The sequence below is a fragment of the Drosophila erecta genome, unplaced genomic scaffold (assembly GCF_003286155.1).
Source record: "Drosophila erecta strain 14021-0224.00,06,07 unplaced genomic scaffold, DereRS2 tig00000055-arrow-pilon, whole genome shotgun sequence".
NCBI lineage: Eukaryota > Metazoa > Arthropoda > Insecta > Diptera > Drosophilidae > Drosophila > Drosophila erecta.
Window position 1 is genome coordinate 5,383,391 of NW_020825200.1, and position 20,870 is coordinate 5,404,260.

The window sequence follows — 20,870 nt, forward strand, 5'->3', positions numbered from 1 at the left end:
CGCTTTCATTTCTCTATGACATAATTGATGGCAACGCCCTGGCACGAGTCGTGCGCTCCAGTTGGAGCACCCGCATGGGAGTCCATGCCGATGTCCAGACACCCATAAAGCCAAAGTGAAAGGATCCAGCCATTGGAGATGATTAAATTAGAAAGGATTTGGCTGCGGGAAAGTGGGTTACGAATGCTGGAAACTAGTGTCAGCCGCACGTCTAATTGCGTTGGACAGGTGACGAGTGAAAAGATTACAGCAGATTTACAATCCTCTAAGCACTTATTCACCCAGTGAGTGGGATTATCGTTATGACAGAGAAGTAGGGGGCACAACTAAATTAAATTTGAAATGGTTATTTCAGAGGAGACTAGATAAGTGACATGCTTATTTAAAGCACCATTCTTACTTAGAACATCGTAAAGCACTTGAGTACAGTGCTCACTTGCCTACTTATCAATTTAACCCAAGGTAATTATAATACCTGGCGGTCTGATCAAGGGAAGGTACCCATTAAGCGATTAGCTGGCAAGACCCATTTTCCTTCGATGTCATGTTCGGGGATTATTATGTTCCTAAGAGACAGCCAGGCAACGGCTGTAATGACATATGTCTGCCCGAAATAAACAAGAGGAATGGCGGGAAAACTTTTTATTTAAAGCACTATGACACCATGAATTCCGGAACTAAATGGAAAAAAGATGGGCGTATCTAGTGGAACCGGAAACGGAAGCATTGAAATTGATTTCGCTATGTCTGTTCTCAAGCAGAATTCACACAAAAATGAAAAGTTTTTTGCCGTAAAAAGTTGTTACCAAGCATTGTCATTGTCTTTTGCATGTTGCTGGCAGCAGTTGAATAAAGTTTTGCAGAAACTATTTACCCACAAGAAAGCTCAATTAAATGCTACACTCAATTACAATGAATTTTCCCCGTTTTGTTGTTTTGTTGTTCGGTTGGTTGTTTGTTTGTTTGCATGCTTGTTTTTGGTGCCACTTCCGTTGCTGCGGCCTTAATGGCATTACCTTCAAAATTGTAATCTTTTGCGGTGGATTCAAGTTAAATGCCTGCTCGTGCCATTTGCCAATTTGTCTTGGCCCACACTGAAGTATCACCGCAAATTATCGCTATGGCAAACAGCAATTTAAACTATTTTAATTGATTTAATGCGCCTCGACCGATTGCGCGAGCTGCATTTGATTGATTAACCCAAAATAAACTTATGCAAATCTTGAAAGAGCAGTCGAAATTTTCCAAATCAAATCTTTTCAATGCACACCATTAAGTTTGTATATATTTATCGTTAGCTCTGAGTGCAAAACGTTAATAGCATCATAAAAGTGCTACGAAAATTACAATAACTCTAACTTAACTCTACTTAAGTAAGAGTTGCAGTTTAAATGAAGTTAAATTTATCAAGCAGAAACACTTTCAGTATAAGCTAACCCTAATACTTTGAATGGATTTCCCTTCAGGGTGCTGGGTTTCTAGGCGAAGATTAATAGCTTATAACACATTTTTTTATAACATTCGGGTGAAAGTTTAAGTGCAATAACATGTCTTTTCTTTAACCTATATTGGATGGCTTACTGATATTATTTTTATTATTATTTTAGCGTGTTCCACCGCTTCGCATCGATGACTTAATCAATGACTTACGCGATGGTACGAAACTAATCGCATTGCTGGAAGTTCTGTCCGGAGAACGTTTGCCCGTGGAGAAGGGTCGCGTTCTAAGACGTCCACATTTCCTCAGCAATGCCAACACGGCCCTGCAATTTCTGGCCAGCAAACGGATCAAGTTGGTCAATATCAATCCCGCAGATCTGGTGGATGGGAGACCACCAGTTGTGCTGGGTCTGATATGGACGATCATCTTGTACTTCCAGGTAAGCATGCCCTATATCCAATATATATATATTTAAATACACCGAGTGCACCAGTTCACGAATTGAGAGCACCACCAACGATTGGTTGCTAGTTGTACACCTTCTCACGCGGCTACCACCAGTAGAGATGTACACTCCAAGTCCAAAAGCCCAGCAATTTGAAACTTTAAACGTAATTAACCCTATGAACCTTCTTTTCTATATACTTTTTATTGATATCATAATCCTAACACGTAAACAAGCTTCGTAAAAAGAGGCGGAAAAACTTAGTAGTAGTTATAAATTATGCGCCACAGGTGGGTTCAAGTTCAACTTGTAATTGTTGTGTTGTCGTGTGTACCTCATTTATTTATGGGTAGAATATCGTTTTTAGTTGGTAGCCAAACCATTTAAGGCACTTCCAAATTTTAAGTTTAACCATTACATTGCATTGCATCCGGGTAGTGTCGAAAATGTACTTACACAATTATTTATTCATAGATCGAGGAGAACAGCCGCAACCTAGAGTATTTGGGTCATGGTATTGGCGGTTCGGTTAGTTCCCTCGACAGTGTTGGCAACCAGAAGCACGGCGATCTGAAGGCTGAGAAGTGGAAGCAGGGTGCCAGGAAGACCCTGCTCAACTGGGTGACCAATGCCTTGCCAAAGTGAGTGGACTAGACCTATACTAGTTGTATTCACATTCACAATACGTATTCATCAATAGGGACAGTGGTGTGGAGGTGAAGGATTTCGGCGCCAGCTGGAGAGATGGCGTCGCTTTCCTGGCCCTCATCGATGCCATCAAGGCGAACCTGGTCAACTTGGCTGAGCTGAAGAAGACCAGCAACCGTCAGCGTTTGGAGACCGCTTTCGATGTGGCCGAAAGCAAGTTGGGCATTGCCAAGCTCCTGGACGCTGAGGATGTGGACGTACCCAAGCCGGACGAGAAGAGTATCATGACGTATGTGGCGCAATTTTTGCACAAGTATCCCGAACCAAAGGTGAGTTTCGATGGCGAATTTATTCTGAAGCTTTTGAATAAGACTGGAGCTGTACGTTTTAACTTATCCAACCAAATTTGTTGTAGGGTGCTTCCCGCGGCGACCAGTCGCAGGTGCAGCAGGAGGCGGACGAACTGCGTCGCTTCCTGGTGGAGAAGACCACTGAGTACGAGCCCATGGTCATGATGAGCTCGTTCCCACGCGATTTTGGTGAATATTTACTGGCACGTTCTGAGGTCGATGCACATTTGCCGGCATACAACCGCTTGAAACAGCTCATCGAGAGCCAGAGCGGATTCCTGCAGGTCTCCCGCCAATCCTGGGAGGAGATCAACGAGCTGTGGCAGCGTCTCCAGTACCAGATGATGTACTGGCTCTGGCTGCTGGACTCGGAGCTGCCCGGCGACTTTGGCACCGTTGGCAAATGGTTAGCCGAAGCTGAGAAATTATTAATGGACAACGATATACCCAATGCAATGAATGAGGAGACGGCCGCTGTGATCAGCAGGAAGCTGGAGGAGCACAAGCTCTTCTTTGCCGATTTGCCTCGCATTTTGGCCATGTTTGACAATGCCAAGCGGTCACCAGTGGCCCAGCAGATTCCCCTGGAGCAGCTGCGCAACATGGAGCGTCGACTGCAAGAGGTTGGACCCAAGGCAGCGGAGCGAAGGATTCGCTTGAAGTTCCTGGAGCACAAGTGCTGTTTGATTGCCTTCCTGAATCTGGTGGAGAACAAGATGCGCGGATGGACTGGAAAGTATGGACACGAGGAGAAGGTGGCTCAACAGCTCGAGCAGTACAAGAACTTTGTGTCGCGCAACAAGATCTTCCAGGAGTTCCAGAAGGCCTTTGTCGATATGCAACAGGTGGTGGAGGAGTACAAGCGCGATGGCAATGTGCCGCGCAAGGAGATCAACGACATCGATCGGTTCATGTACGAAACCGAGGAGCGCTGGAAGCGCGTCTCCATGGAGCTGAAGTGCTGTCAGAACTCCCTGGAGGAAGTGGTCAACTGCTGGCGCAGCTGGAACCAATTGGCCCCCACGTGCGAGGAGTGGCTGCAGCTGGCTGAGCAAAAGGTCAACCAAAGCGAGGATGAGCGTCTGGACTTCTTTCAGGACATACCCGTTTGGAAGGACAAGTTTGATGCCCTCGCTAGCTCTGCTAACTATCTGATTGCCTCCTGCGAGGAGCCCATTGCCCAGCAACTGCGTCAGCGACATGGAGCCCTCTCTGAGCGATTCGAGCGATTGTTTGCCAACACCAAGCAGTATATGCATGCTGGTGACATTATCCGCTCCCGACAGGAGTACAAGTCGGGCATAGAGCAGCTGTCCAGATGGCTGCGAGGAGCCGAGAGCGTTCTGGACCAGCGTCAAGTCCTGGGCAACAGTGAACAAGTCAAGCAGTATGGCCAGCAGTTACAGCAATTGGCCAGCGAAATCGATGACAACGAGGAGCTGTTCAAAACGATCAGCAGGAATTTCCAATCCCTGATCCAAGACCTGTCACGCGATGAGGTGGACAAGATGATGAAGCTACTCAAGCAAGAGAAGGAATCTCTGGTGCGCATACGTGCCCAGTTGCCTGCCAAGCTGCATCTGTTCCACCAGCTTCAGATCCAACAGGAATCCCTGGAGGCTGGACAAAAGGAGATTCACCAGTGGCTGAGTGAGGCCGAACAGCTTCTGGGCACCCATAATCTCTCCGGAGGCCGTGATGCCATCAATGAGCAGCTGCTTAAACACAAGACCTACTTCTCGCGCACTGTCTACTACCGATCCATGCTGGAGAGCAAGAACAAGGTGTTCCAGAATCTCCTGAAGGCTGTATCCTCCGATGACAAGATCGACACCGCTCCTGCCTCGCAGCAAATGCAACAGCTGAACGAGCGCTTCAACTATGTGATTCAGAATGCCCAGCAATGGGAACAGCGCTTGGATGCGGCAGCCGGTGGATGGAGCAACTTCAAGGACAACGAACGTGTGGTCAGCGAATGGCTCACCCAAGCGGAGTCCATGTTGGTGGAAAAGCACATCGAGTCCAAGACCACAATCGAGACACAGAAGTACTTCTTTGAGCAGGTCAACGATCGCTGGATGAATGACCTGGTGCAGTCGGCTCAACAACTTCTGACCACATTGCCCGCCCAGGAGCAACCGGCTGTGGTGCACAGTGTGGAGCAGTTGCAGTCCCGCTGGAAGAATGTGCTGTCCCAGGCTCCTTTGCATCTACTGAAACTGGAATTTAGACTGGACGAGAATGCGTTCTATCAATCTCTGAAGGATGTAGAGAAGGAGTTGCAGCTGGAGCAGCAGGCCCTCAATCGCAATGAGGATGTGGACTCCATACTCCAGCGCAACCAGCAGTTCCTTCTGCAACAGGATGCCGTTCCTCGCCTGGAGCGATGCCTCCAAAACATGCAACGTTTGGCCCAGGCCCACAGGCAACAACAGCCCGGTGACATTAGTCTGGATCAGGCCTACGACAATGCCAAGTCCCAGTGGCAACTGCTGTCCAACAAATTGGGCGATATGCGTCAGACTCTCCAGCAAATCCCGGCCCAATGGCAGGGCTATCATCTGAAGTTCAACGACATGGTCGACTGGATGAATGGCGTGGATCAGAGCCTGAAGAATATTGTGAACGAAGTTAATACCATGGAGGAATTCGAAAAGGAGAAGGTTGTTTTCCAGGTGAGCTCATTATAATGATCTATAAACATTCCATTTCAATCACCTATAAATAATCCTCTCATTACCCATCACGCATGCCTTAAGCTGAGGGAGCTAGTGGTAACTAATATGCTTTTATATCTTACCAATGTGTACTTCATTTTGGAAATGCCATGGCTAATTTATTATTTGTATCTTATAACAGAAAATCTGCCAGGACGCTGACAACAAACGCGAGGACATGAAGTGGCTGGTCAAGACCCTGGACTCTCTGCTCAGTTACGCCACCGAAGATGAGGCCAATCTGGAGCAGAAGAAACTTGAGGATCTGATCGCCCGGTACAAGAACCTTATTCCTACTATTGAAATCACGATGGTCAAGACGGAAGTGTTCTCGAAGTGCTACACTTACCGCAGAGAAGTGCACGAGGTTGTGTGTCTGCTGAGCAAGGTCAAGGATCAGACTGCCAATATACCAGCACCCGACAGCCTGGAACGTGTGAATCGCCTGATTGAGGAGCAGCAGTATGCCATCAACCAACTGGATCACCAGCGTCCGCATATCATGTCCATGCTGCAAAGAGGACGTGATCTCATCAAGGATGTCCATGCCCCGGCCTTCGTAAATGCCGAGGTCAAGAATCTGGAGACTGGATGGAATCAGGCGTACACAGAAACCTCTGACAAGCTGCAGGCCCTCAAGGGCACCCAGGCTGTTTGGAGCGAGTTCGTGGACCAGAAGAACGACATTTTCTCCATGCTCCAAACTGCGGAGACGGAGCTGCGTTCTCTGACACCATTGCAAACCGATCCCAAGAACGTCAGTCAAGATCTGAAGTCCAAGAGAGATCTCAACGTACAACTGCAGCAGGCTTCCCATCAACTGCTGCCCAAGTTGCATGCTCTCAAATCGGAACTGGCTCCTCTGGCCGCTCCCGATAAGCGTCCCATCCTGGAGAAGGAAGTGACCGAGGTGGAGAAGATGTTCTTCAACACCATGGAGCACGTGAAGGACCGCGTCGGCTATCTGGAAGATTATAGTGCCAAGTGGAATAACTACAAAACCCGTCTCGCTGAACTGCAGGAATGGGCGAACAAAGTCGCCCCCAAGAACATCGAGGCCCTTCAATCGGAGGACCTCACACCGGAGGAGCGTGTGGTCAAGGTGCAGGCCTTCAAGCGTATCCTTGGGGATCGCATGAAGCAACTGGATCTTCTGGCCGCCGATGCCTCCGAGTTGGCGCCCAAGGAGGGCAACATTGCCGAGGCCAAGCGACTGAAGGGCGAGATCAGCAAGCTGCAGGAGGTCCTCAGTGCCATCAATCGCAACGTGGACCACCAGGCACAGGCTGTGCAGGAGGATCTTGTCAACTGGCAGCAGTTCCAGGCCGGTCTGCAGCAAATCAAGCCAGCCGTGGAGCAGAGCGAAGTCAAGGTAAATAATGTAGTTTCTAAGCCCATCTCCCTCGAAGAAGCCGTTGCCATGCAACAGAATGCCCAACAATTCGAGACACAGTGCCAGGAGCAATTGGACAAGCTCCATGGCATATCAAACATCAGTCATAAAATGTTATGTAAGACCAATGCACCCGACGAACTGGACGCCATGCATTCGCGTTGGACTGCCGTCCATGAGAACGCGAAGCAGGCGAGCGCCAAGCTCGAGAAGTTGGTGGCCAATTGGAAGTCGTTCGACGCCGATGCCGCCAAGCTCGAGGATTGGATTGGACAGGGTGAGCAACTTATGTCCCGCCGTCCAGCTGTCCTCAACACCCCGCACATTGACAAGCTCGAAAAGGAGCTGGTCAAGCTGAAGTCGTTCAACAACGAGATCTCGCAGCAACAGGCCAAGCTGGTGACTCTGGGTCAAAATGCCGATCAGATCAGCTTGCACTTGGCTCCCGAAGGAGCAGCCGCTTTGAAGGATCGTGTAAACCAAATGAAGGGCAAGCTGCAGAAGCTCTCGGAAGCCACTCGAGGTCACATCAACGAAGTATCTGATGCCATTATCTCCAGGCAGGACTTCAATGCCAAGTTGGTGAACTTTTCCAACTGGATGGAGCAGCTTCGCAACCAGGTCACCCAGGTGGAGGAGATCAACCCGGAGCGTGTGGAAACCAGTCTCCATGTCATCCACGCGCTGCTGCAGGAGCATGCCGATAAGAAGCCCAGTTTCAATGCCATATATGATGAGGTCAAGCAGTTGGCCTTGGGAGCCACTCCCGAGGAGTCGAATGCCCTGAATGATGCCTACACCGCTTTGGTGGTGAACTATCAGAACCTCGAGACTAACATGCTGCAGAAGAAGGCGGCTCTGGAGAAGTGGACCGAGCTGCTGGGCTGGAAGAATGACACTGAATCCCATTTGAACTACCTCAAGCATCAGCTGGACAAACCGGAAGGACCTGCTGCCGAGGAGCTGTCCAAGGTCATTGATGAGATCGATAACCTGGGTCAGGGTATTGCGTACTGGAAGGGTCAGGCTAAGGAGATCGACGAAAACCCGGCCATCCAGTTGAGGGATGCTCTGTCCCGTCGTCCACTGATTGCCACCCAAATTGTGAATGATGTTGAGAATAAACTAGAGAATCTGAAACTCCGCTCGCAGAACCAGCAACAGCAAATCCAACAGATGACCGTGCGCAAGGACAAGTTCCATGCCCTGGAGCACAACTTTGGCCAGGCACTTCAAGAAAATCGCGCTAAACTGGATGAGATACTCAGACAGCATCCGACTTTACACAACATCGATCAAATTATTGCCGATTTGGTGGCTCTAAATGATGCGCTGAAGTACCAAGCTGATCTGAAGAATCGCATCCATGACGAAGGTTCCTTGCTGATGCGTGAGGACATTGCTAGCATGCCCGCCATTCAGGAGAGCCTCCTGGTCATGGATAAGAACTACGATTCTCTGCAGAATGAAATAGCTGATCGCATTCAGAAGTACAACCTGATCAGTCAGGCCTTGCGAGAATATGCCGATTCCAAGGACAAGTTCACCAAGGAGCTGAAGAAGGCAGAGGATCTATTCAATGCTATACCTCAACAGCCACGCGATGAAACCGAGCTCCATCAAGCTTCTGAGAAGATCAGGAAGACAATGGAGCAGTTGCGTAAGTCGAAGCTCAGCTTGGATGAACTGGAGCGTCGGGGCAACAATGTGGGCAAACTGTTCAGTGCCATTGGAGAGCCCATTCCACAGGATGTGCCACAGGAGGTCACAGCTGCCAAGCAGCACTGGCAGGATCTGCACGATAAAACGGCCAAGAATGCCCATGTGTACGAGACGGAAGCTGTTATTTGGTCACAGATCGAGGATGCCAAAAAGGATCTGCTACCCTGGTTGTCCGAAACGAACCAGGGACTCTGCGATGCTGCGGATAACTCAATTGAAATTGAGTTTGGACCCATGCGTCTGAGCAAGTATCGCACAGAGTTACCTGCCTATCAGGCTCTGAAGGATTCGATTGTCGAGAAAACCAATGATTTGGTGAAGATCAACAAAGGTGCGGAGATACCAGCTCTTTCTGCACTCAATCAACTCCTATCTGAGCAGTTTGCTGAGGTCAGCAACAATGCAGATCGCTTAAGTGCCATAACCACTTCGTTTAATGACCAGGAACAAGAGTTACGTAGGCGCTCGAAGGAAGCTGGCGAAAAGGTGAGCAAACTTCGTGAGCAGCTGATCAAGTGCGATGACATGTCCGGTGATAATAACAAGATCATGGAGCGTCTTCTGCAATGCCGTGCCCTGCGTGGTGAACTCGACAATAGTGGAAACGAAATCGACAACATTAAGCAAAAGGTTGACGAGCTGCGTAATCTGTACCCCACTTTCAGTGAGTCCATCATACCCAAGGAGCTGAACAATGTACAAAAACGCTATGAGAACGTGGATCTGTATGCCAAGAAGATCGAAAGCTCCCTGCTGCAGTTCCTCAAGAAGTTCCACGCCGATAAGGTGGGCATGCTGAAGCGTATCATTGCCACTCAACGCGAGAAGGTGGCCTGGTGCCAGCCAGAGTCCTCCAGCGACAAATACAACCTGGATGTCAAGAAGTCCTCTCTGCAGGAAGTCAGCAAGAGCATTGATGACTGCAAGGCGCGCCATGCCGAGACACTGAAGTCCTTGGAGATGTTGAAGGCTGTAGAATCGCCACAGAACCTGGCGGAACTAACCAGCGATGCCGAGCTACTGCGCAAGGACATGCAGGCCCTGCAGGACAGCTTTGACAAAATCAAGGGCATCCTTGACGAGAACGTGGACCTATGGTCACAGTATGAGCAATCGAATGAGCAGATTTCCAACTGGTTGCGTGATGTTGAGGGACGCGTTAAGGCAGAAACTAGCAGCCAAGTTAATCTATCCGAGGTTCCTCAGAAGCTTCAGGAATTGTCTATCCTCCAGCAGGATGTGTTGGCCCATGAGCCCATTATTAATAACCTTGAGCAGACATCCCAACAGCTTATAGAAAAGAATCCGGAGGCGAGAATCGGCCAGTTTGTCACCCATTTGGTGCAGCGCTATCAAGCTGTGTCCAAGGCACTAACCAGCTACATCGATAAGATCCGTAGTGCCCAGTTGTCGAACGCCAACTTTGCCAAGGCCGCCAAGGACTTCAACGAGTGGTTTGGAGATGCCAAGATCGAGTTCCAGGAACTTGCTCGCATGGGATCCCCGGGCTCATCTTCTGCCACAGCTCAGCAACTGCAGACCGTCAAGAATTACATCAAGACCTTCGACAATGGTCAGATACTGCTGAACAATGCCGTCGATATTGGTGAGGCACTGTACCCAGTGGTTTCGCCCGACAATCGCGAACGTATCCGTGCTGATCTCCGCCAGATGCGTGAGAAGTTCGACTACTTGCGAGATGAGGCCAATGCATTTATGCAGCAAGTTGAGGGTGTTTTGATTCAGAAGACTTCGATTGAAGAAAGCTATACGCAGGTTTCGCACTACCTTAACGAATCGAAGGCTAAGGTACCCACCGGTGACGAATTGTATCCCACTTTGGCCACCAAAAAGGCTGCCCTCCAGAACTACAAGACCCAGTTGCAGGAGATCACCCTGCACAAGAATGCACTGAAGCAGTTGCACGACAAGGCTGTGACCCTTTGCGATGATGAGTCAGAGAGGAAGACCGACGAGTCCATCCAGGAGTATAACACGCTATCCAAGAAGATCTCCGATAGGATTACAACAGTGGGAAATCATGTGGTCAAGCATGAAGCCTACGATCAGGTCCTGGAAAAGGCGCAAGACTGGCTCAATACCATCAAATCCGAAGCCATTGATATCCTCAACGAGACGACCTTTGAAAAGGAAGGCGCCGAGGAGAAACTGCTGGTTGTGGAAAACCTTCTCCAGCACAAGCCCGAAGGCGATTCCATTTTCGATACCTGTCACAAGTTATTGGAAACGGTGCTCACCCAAACCCATCCCAGTGGCCATCCAGCCCTGCTCAAGGGCTTCGACGAACCAAAGCAGTCTTGGGAGGACTTTATGACTCTTTGTCAGGACTCGTTGGTGAAACTGAAGCAGCTTTGCTCTAAATGGGATGAGTTTGACACGATCATCGAGGAGCTAGACAACTGGATGAAGAATGTCGAAGCGGTGGTTAAGAACCAGAACCTTAAGAGTACGGCGGAAGCCAAGAACGCCCACTTAAAGCAGCTTCAGGATATTTCAAAGGATATTGAACGCCGCGGTGCTGCCATCAACGAGCTAATGGATCAAGGCCGTGAGATTGAGGGTGAAACCGATTTGAATCTTAAACTGTCCCGCCTGAATACGCGCTATCAGACCCTGAAGAACCTGTGCAAGGAGTCGATAGCTAAGTATGTGAACTATGTAAAGGATCACGAGAGCTTCGACAAGGACTTCGATGCATTCAAGCACAGTCTTCAGTCCTCGGTCGACGAGCTCGCCAAAACCAATGAAATTGTGGGCGATCAAAGTGTGCTGCAGGATCAGCAAAATAAACTGCGTGAGATGTCCGACAAGCGCATTTCGGATTCCACTCTTTTCGAAGGACTCATCGATCGTGGCGAGAAACTCTATGGCCACACCAGTCCTGAGGGCCGTGAAATCATTCGTCAGCAGTTACGTGCCCTGCGAACCCTTTGGGACAACTATACGGATGACTTGAACTCGGCAACGCAAAAGATCGATCAGTGTTTGCTGCAGTTTAACGAGTTCAGCATTGCCCAGGATCAGCTAACCAAGTGGCTGAAGGATGTGGACAAGGCCATGCAGAGCCACACGGAGCCCAAGACGACGCTGCAGGAGAAGCGTGCCCAACTCCAGAACCACAAGCTGCTCCATCAGGAGATCACCACACACAATGTGCTGGTTGATAATGTCTGCGACAAGGCGCAAATCCTGGTCGACCAGATTAAGGATAACTCGTTGAATGTGTACCTGGCCTCGATCAAGCAGCTTTTCCAGAGCATTGTCCAAAAGTCCGATGAGATATTGCACAATCTGGAGGATTGCGTTCAGAAGCATAATGAATTAAACAATGCTCTGTCCTCAGCCAAAACCTGGATTTCGAATGAGAAGGCCAAATTGCTGGAGTGCGACGATGCTTATGGCGAGAAGGCCGACATCAAGCGCAAGATCGAAACTTTAGGCCAATTGGCACAGAACAAGCCGCAGGCAATGAAAATAATCGGCGATATCCGTGATCTCTTTGAGAAGGTGAAGGCCACGACCTCCGAAAAGGGTAATGAAGTGCTGGACAAGGAGATCGAGGAATTGGAGACCACCATGAAGAGTCACTTCGATGACATCGAGGGCATTGAAGGCAAACAGAAGGATGTGCTGGCCCAGTGGGACAAGTTTGAAAAGGCGCTGGAGGAGCTTACCAAGTGGTGCCGCAGTGCAGAGGCCGTGTTCCGTGAGCAGCAGCTGCAGTCCACGCTCCACGAGAAAGTGGAGCAGCTGGAGAAGTACAAGATACAAAGGGAGTTGATTCTCCAGAAAGAGAAGGAGATCGATGCCTTCGGAGATGCTGCCCATGCGCTGCTTAACAACTGCGGAGCCGATCGTCTGAAGACACTAACCACTCAGATCACCAATCGGTATCAACTGCTTCAAGTGCTCAGCAAGGAGGTTGTCAACCGCTGGTCCAATCTGGTCGACGATCACCAGTTCTACCAGGACAAGTACAACGAGGTGGATTTGTGGCTGCAACCCATTGAATCGCAGATGGCGAAGGTCCTTCTGGATGAGCCCACCCAGAGTTCAAACATTTTGCAAGTGCTGCTGTCTGAGAAGGAGCAAGCAGAGAGCTTATTTGCTGCTCTAAATGCAGCCGGAGAAAAGGCTCTTCCAGAGACATCCACTCAGGGTAGGGAGAAAATCCGTAAGGACCTGCGCGATATCCGCGATCGTTGGGACAAACTGGACGAGGGCATTCGCAACCTGGAAAAACGCCAGGAGGCGCAGGGAGTACAGCTCTCCAGCTACCAGGATATTCTCAATCAAACTGTTAACTGGTTGGATCAAGTGGAGAAACTACTCCACAATGAAAACCCTGCCAGCTGGACCAGTGCCCAAGAAATCCGCTCCAAGCTGTACAAGTACAAGGCCACCAACCAAGACATTAACTCCCATAAACGCATAGTTGAGGCTGTGAATGAAAAGGCTGCAGCTCTTCTGGGAAGCGCAGCTCCAGCCAACGCGGATGAGATCTCTCAGGCGGTGGCCGAGGTAAACAAGCGATATGAGCAAGTGGGTCAGGACTGTGCCAAGTTAGTGGCCGATCTGGACGGAGCCTTCGATGTGTACCAGCAGTTCAGTGAGCTGCAGAAGGCTCAGCAAGACTACCAGAAGAATCTTTGGGATCGTCTTACCGGCTACTCCGACTACTCGGGCAATAAGGCAGCTTTACAAGCACGCCTCCAAAAGATTAACGAGATCCAGGATGCATTGCCGGAGGGAGTGGCCAAGCTCAAGTCCCTGGAGGATCACATTGAGCAACAGGCCAGTAATATACCCGCTCGATCCAAGGAGGCGATGGCCCGTGATCTGGCCAACTTGCATGCCGATTTCGAGAAGTTCGGAGCTTCGTTGAGCGACGTCAAGAGTGGGCTAGAGAATCGTCTACAACAATGGAATGACTACGAAATCAATTTGGATCGACTGATTACTTGGTTGGGTGAGGCCGAGAACGCCCTCAAGAACTACAATCTGAAATCATCGTTTGAGGAGAAGGAAGAACAACTGAACGGTTTCCAATCCTTGGCTCAGAATTTGCGTCAAAACGAAGCGGACTTCGACAAGGTGAAGGATGACACCTCTGAGCTGGTGCAAAGCTCCGGTGAAACAAGGATTGCTGTTAATGTGCAGCAGGTCTCCTCCCGGTTCCAATCGATCCAGGCTACCGCCAAGGAGATTCTCAAGAAGTGCGAACAGGCTGTTCAGGATCATGGTCACTTCAATGACAAGTATAAGCAGTGTGCGGACTGGTTGGCAAATGCCCAGGCCCGTTACGATGACTGCTGTGACTTGTCCACAGTGGCCTCTCGAGACGATCTTCTCAAGAAGCAAATGGTCATTCAGGAGCTTCTGGCTCAGCAGCCAACAGCCACCCAGCTTCTAAACAGCACCGTTGAGCTGGGCGAGAAGTGTTATGGGTCCACAGCAACCGAAGGACGCGAGGCCATTCGCAGTCAGCTGGATGATCTGACATTCGATCAGTTGTTTGACAATATTGCCATAACGGCAAGAAAGATTCAGGACAAGATCGCCAAGTGGTCTGGCTTCGATGAGATTGCTGATAGCCTGAAGAGTTGGTTGGAGGAAACGGAGAATGCTCTTCCAGCTGATATTGAGCTGAAAACCACTCTGGATGAGAAGCGCAATAAGCTGCAAACCTATCGTGACATCTTGAACGACATCAACAATCACCAGGTGGAGTTGGGTAATCTCCAGGAGATTGCCGCCAATCTGCCAGAAAAAACAGACCTTGTGGACCAAATTCTTAAGGACATCTCTGATCGTTTTGGGAAGCTGCAAAAACGTGCCCAGAACTACGTGGAGCGTTACGAGGGTATCGTGAGTGCACATCAGCAGTACTCCAAGGCTGTTATGGATGCTCAAGAGTTTATCGATGCTACCCTGAATACTGTCCACTATTGGGGCGATCTAGATCTGGAACAGATCTCACTGCACACGAACCTCGATCGTCTGAAGAATCTGAAGGCCAGCTTGGCCGATGAATTCCCACGAGTTGATCAAGTCAGGGCCTTGGGCGAGAAGGTTATTCCGGGTACCGTGGATGTGGGACAGGTGAACATAAAGTCCCAGATCGACACCACCCAGCAAGAATGGGAAAGTCTACTGACCACTATCAGCTCCACCATTGAAGCTATTGAAGCTCGTCTACAGCATTGGTCGGAGTACGAGCAGTTACGTGACCAGTGTTTGGCTTGGATTCGTGATACGGATAACAACCTTCATGCAATCGATCTCAAGGAGGATTTGCCGAAAAAGCGTGCTCAGCTGGATGCACTGAAGGCGCTCCAAGGCGATGTGCGCGCCAAGGAATTAGAGGTTGATAATGTCACGGAGAAGGCCCAAACCCTACTGAAGGGTCCCACCAGCAATCGGACCTCGGGTCCTGAGTTGGTAACCAAGTACCAGCAGATCTTCCATAAGGTCAAGGAGCTGAACAATCGGTGGCAGCAGTATGTTACGTCTCACGAAGATTTTGATAACGCCATCTCGGACTGCTCCTCTTGGATCAATGACATCAAAGAAAAATTGGACTATTGTTCCGACATGTCATCTATGAGTCCCAAAGAACTGGATAAGAAATTGGCCACTATCCAGGATGTTATCTTGCTGAAGGACGAAGGTTCTGCGCGCGTCTTGAAGATCTTAGAGCAGGCCCAGCACGTGTTGGCTAACACAGCGCCCGGAGGTCACGAGGCCATCAACAAGGAACTCACCGATCTCCAGGAGCTCTGGTCCGGAATCGCACTGCGCATCATGGATGTCAAGTCAAATCTTGATGACTCCATTACTCAATGGTCTGGTTTCCTGGATCAAGTGCAAAACGTTCGCAAGTTTAACGAGTGGTTGGATGGTCAGGTTAAGGAGTTGAGTGAGCATCAAACAACCATGACAGAGAAGCGAGCGCAATTGGATCGAGTTAAATCTACGGAGGAGAAGGTCCGCGTAGAGAAGATTGATGTGGATGCACTCAAAATCCAAGCCAAGGAAATGATTGCCAGTGGCCAACAGAGTCAGGCAGCCTTCCAGGCCCAAAAGGTACTGGACACGTTCGACGAACTCTTTGCCAAGACACAGAAATTGCTGTCCGACCGTCAGGATCAGTACAGGGATCATCGATTGTTCAAGGAGGCCTACGATGACCTGGTTAGCTGGATTGGACGAGCCCGCGAGAAATTCCCTTCGTTGAAGCAGAGCAGCTTAAGCGATAAATTGGCCATTGAAAACGCTGTCCAAGCTACGGAAGCTCTTCTCAACAAGCAGGCGCAGGGTGAACTGCTCGTGGAGCACTTGGTCCACACTGGAGAGGTGGTGCTGGCCAGTACCTCTGCTCAAGGTCAGGAAATCATTAGGAACGATATCCGTGCGCTGCGCGACAGCTTCGAGGGCTTGTTCCGTGAAATCAATCAGCAGAAGGAAAACCTGGAGGTGACCATGGTTCAGTGGCGAGCTTATAAGGAGGAATATGAACGTCTGATGGAATGGCTCCAGCAGATCGACATCCTTGTGAAGAACCACAAACTGAACTTGTGCTCCAACCTGCCGGAGAAGGAGAAGCAGGTGGCTGATATGAAGGATGTAATGTCTCGTCTCGAGAAAGGCAAGGATGACATCGATAAGTTTAATGCCTCGGCTGCCAGTCTGCTAAAGTCCCATTTGGATACTTATGTGAACAATCAGCTAAGGCACTTGAGCTCCGTGTATCAGGTACAGGTAAATCTAGCCAAGGACGTGCTCAAGAAGGTGGAAACCAACCGCGATCAGCATCGTGAATATGATGCCAATATGAAATCGGCCAAGGATTGGATAGCAAATGCCAAGGCAACAATTCAGTCGGCGGGTGAAGGAGCAGGCTCCAAGGAGGCTTTGCAGCGTCGCCTGGAGCAAATTCAGGATCTGATTCGCAATCGCGAGGTTGGACAGAACTTAGTCCATACCGCTATCAATAATGGCGAAAAGATAATTAGGAACACGCGGTCCGACGGACGTGACGCCATTAATTCCGAGATGAAGGAACTCCAAACCGAATGGGATCGCCTTGTGAAGAAAATGTCCACAGCCAAGGTGCAGTTGGAGACCAATCTGCTGCAATGGGCGGACTACAGTTCCAGCTACTCCCAGCTGCAGCAATGGATTACTGACAGGGAGGCCAAGTTGCAGCAGGCTTGTGAACAGAAGATCGTTAAATCCAAGAGGGGCCAACCTGGTCTCAGCAGTGGATTGAGCGAACGCAAGGCCAATCTTCGTCAGACGAACAACATTGTCCAGGATATTGTGTCATTTGAGCCCATGATTCAGTCGGTTACCTCCAAGGCTTCGGTTCTTCAGCAGGGTGCTCCGGGCACCGAAATCTCGGATAAGTACGAGAATCTTACTAAGCAGGCTAAGGACTTGTACGAGAAACAGAAGAACACCATCGAGAGCTATCAGTCCTTGATTGACGCGGGCAATGAGTTTGCTACGTGGTTGAGAAATGCCAAGGAACGATTGAGCAAGTGCTCCGAACCCACGGGAGATAAGCAAGCTCTGGCCGAGAAGACCCACCAGCTGAAGATTCTGCAGGGTGAGCTGCCGGAAGGCGCCCAGAAACTGAAGAATGCTCTGGAACAGGGCGAGATCGCTTGCCGCAGTGCCGAGCCCGAGGATTGTGAGATCATCGAGCAGGAAGTGGCCCTTCTTCAAGAGGAATTCGATGCCTACAGGGAAGCCCTCAATAAGGCCAAGGATTACCTGGAAGTGGGCATTGTCAAGTGGTCCGACTACCAGGATCAGTACACCGAGGCTTTGGAGTGGTTAAGTAAGACCGAAGCTTTGGTGCAATCCTACAACAAATTGCAGGATAGCTTGATCCAAAAGAAGGTTGTCCTCGAGCAATTCCAGGGACATCTGCAGACACTATTTGACTGGCAGAAGACTCTGGATGACCTGAACATGAAGGCACAGGTTCTACTGGAGACTTGCTCCGATACAAGAATCAGCAATGCTATCATGCAACTGACCACCAAATACAATGCTCTACTGACTCTGGCCAAGGAGGTGATGCGTCGACTGGAGATGCACTACCAGGAGCACCAGCAGCATCACAGTCTGTACGAGGAGTGCCAGTCATGGATTGAGAATACCCGTGAGAAACTTTCCGAGTGCGAACAGATTCCCGGAACTCTTAACGAGGTTCAAATCAAATTGAATACCGTGAAGAATCTTCGTCAAGGATTTGAAACCGGCCAGAATAAACTGCGCTATCTTTTGGAGCTGAAGGAGAAGGTGATAATGAACACCGAACAAAATGGTGCAGCCAAGATCCAGGAAGATACCGAAGCCTTAAAGCAGGACTTTGACAAACTGCTGGTGGATCTAAACGATGTTCGCCAAAAACTGGCCAATCGTCTTGCCCAGCTGGAGGAGATCTTCAAGCTGTACAAGATACTGGTTGAATGGCTGGAGGATGTGGAGCCGAGTGTCAAGACCAGTGATGAGTTCCTGAACGACTTGAGTGAGAAACGCGCGGCGCTGGAGAAGTTCCGCGTCATTCAGCGAGATATCAATGGCCACAATGATATTGTGGAAAAGATCAACCAGCGGCTAAAGGAGGACAACAGCTTGGATCTAAAGGACTTCCAACCGGGCTTGACCAAATTCGATGACCTGCAGACCCAGGTGAACAAAATCATCGAGTCGCTGGAGAACCAGGTAAACAGCCACGAGAAATACAAGCAGGCCTACAATGAGCTGCAAGATTGGCTGCGACGCACTCGCATTGAGGTGGAGCAGTGTGCCGACTGCCATGGCGAGAAGGATCAAGTGGAGAGTCGTCTGAATCGCTTGGGAGACATACAATCATCATCTCTGGAGGGCAAGGCCCTTCTCGAAGCTTGTGAAGAGCTGAGTCAGGCGGTGATTGCCACCAGCGGAAGCGAGGGCCAGGACAATGTGGCCCAGGAGATCAAGCATCTCACCTCGGAGTGGGAGACCCTCCAATCTTTATCCCGCGATGCTCGCAGCAGCCTCGAATCTTGCCTGGCCGCCTGGCAGACCTTCCTGCAGAAGTTCAACAAGATCAACCTGTGGATCGAAACGATGAACAAGCGCGTTACCAAATCCCAGGAGGGCGAGAACAAGACACCCGAAGATTTGGTTAATGCCAAGGTAAGAACTCTTCGTCAAGTCGAGATCTCGCAACTGTCGCACGCACCTCTAACCAAAAAAAGTACTAAAAATGTAATCGAGTATAAATATTGCCAAAGCGTGCACTTTAAGTAGAACTCACCGACAACAAAATTTGTATCTTAATATCTCGCACGGTGAGAAATTAAATCATGTACTAAACCCTCACTAATCACTACTGCTAACTTTTCAGCTAATCACTTTTTGTATAATCAATTGCAGCTAATCATTTACACAGACACCTGTCTTATGCTTAATTGCTTTATGTGCTCTAAACGCCCAATGTCAGGTCTTGAAACTAAATGTTTCCTCTTTCCATTAGAAACTGCTTGAGGAAGTGCTGGCCGAGAAGGATAATGTGGAGGACCTAAACGATAACTGTGAGCTGCTCATGGAGCAGAGCGCCTGCACTCGCATTCGTGACCAGACCATCGAGACTCAGGCCAACTACACCAAGCTCTTGACTTCCGCCCAGGGATTGGTTGCCAAGATCGAGAAGAATCTATCCGATCACACCGAGTTCCTCAACTATAAGAAGGAAATGGACGCCTGGATCGAGAAAGCGCAACAGGTTCTGGACGATTGCTCCACTGATGGCGATGCTGCCATCATTGCCCAAAAACTGGATACGGTCAATGTAAGTTGTTTGTATTTATCAGAAAATATATTAATTGTTTCAAATTTTCATATCATATATATTTAATATAATTATAAAAATCATTTTTGTTTTACAGTCCTTGGCTTCTCGCCTGCCCGAGGGTCAGCATCTGCTGGCTGTGGTACAGGATGCCTACTCGAAGGCTTCCAACATCACTCCTGAGGACAAGCAAGAGAAGCTGCGGGAGCTGATGACCAAGGTTCGCGAGGACTGGGATGCCCTGGGACTGGCCGTAAAGCAAAAGTTGAGTGACCTGAAGCAGGCGCAGACTCGTTGGAACGATTTTGCTGCCAACAAGGATAAACTGGAGAAGTGGCTCAAGGAAACCGAGTCGACGCTTAAGGTGGCACCGGAAACCAAGGGCGAACTGAGCGAAATGAAGACCCTGCTGGAGCGTTACAAGACCCTTTCGAATGAACTGAAACAGAAGGGTAGCGAGCTGGAACAGTTGCAGTCGGAGGCTCGCGACCTGGGCACCGAAGTGGATGCAGTGAATCGCTTGCAATCCCGATGCGACAAGCTCAAGAACGATTGCTCGGCTCACATTGCGGCGCTGGAACAGGAGATGTTCGACTATAATGCCTACCATCAGAGTCTGCAGGATGTGGAGAAGTGGCTACTGCAGATTTCCTTCCAGTTGATGGCCCACAATTCGCTGTTCATCTCGAATCGTGAACAGACCCAGGAGCAGATCAAGCAGCACGAAGCACTGTTGGTTGAAATCCAAAAGTACCAGACCAATTTGGATGATTTGAATGCCAAGGGCCAGGCGCAGATCAAGCGCTATGAATCCTCAACCCCAGCCATTCGTCCTACAGTGGAGTCACAGCTGAAGAATATCCAGGATAGCTACAACTCCCTGCTGCAAACATCAGTGCAGATCAAGAATCGCCTGCTGGAATCGCTGGCCAAGTTCCAGGAATACGAGGACACTCTGGATAGCATTATGCGTAATCTGGAGACATATGAGCCCATTATCCAGACCGAACTGGATGCCCCGGCCACCAGCCTGGAGTTGGCTCAAAGCCAGCTGAGGTGTGCCCAGGAAATGCAGAACAAATTGAACAACGAGAAGTCCCGACTGGCAGCTGCCGTCCAGGCGTGTGAAGCAGCCACTGCCTCCATCAGTCGACCCAGTTCTCCGCTGGAAACAGCCATGCAGGCTATTCCCGAAAGGGAGCTCATTGTGCGCGCCAAGCTCGAGGATCTGCTGGATCAGGTAGGCTACCGTTTACACCCTTGCGATGCCTTTGTAGATTTGCG

General features: G+C 49.7%; 1 protein-coding gene across 4 annotated transcripts in view; it reads left to right on the forward strand.

Moving 5' to 3' along the window:
* Positions 1-20,870, forward strand: part of LOC6541299 (nesprin-1) — a 105,338-nt gene that overhangs the window by 20,221 nt on the left and 64,247 nt on the right. For 3 of the 4 annotated variants that reach the window (XM_015159854.2, XM_015159848.2, XM_001968739.3), the window contains 7 exons: positions 1,608-1,880; positions 2,361-2,527; positions 2,587-2,863; positions 2,950-5,559; positions 5,744-18,931; positions 19,272-19,586; positions 19,684-20,826. In XM_015159854.2, the coding sequence (XP_015015340.1) occupies positions 1,608-1,880; positions 2,361-2,527; positions 2,587-2,863; positions 2,950-5,559; positions 5,744-18,931; positions 19,272-19,586; positions 19,684-20,826 (17,973 nt within the window). Of the gene's footprint in view, positions 1-1,607; positions 1,881-2,360; positions 2,528-2,586; positions 2,864-2,949; positions 5,560-5,643; positions 5,659-5,743; positions 18,932-19,271; positions 19,587-19,683; positions 20,827-20,870 lie in introns of all 4 variants that reach the window. The other variant, XM_026978388.1, reaches the window with a different exon arrangement.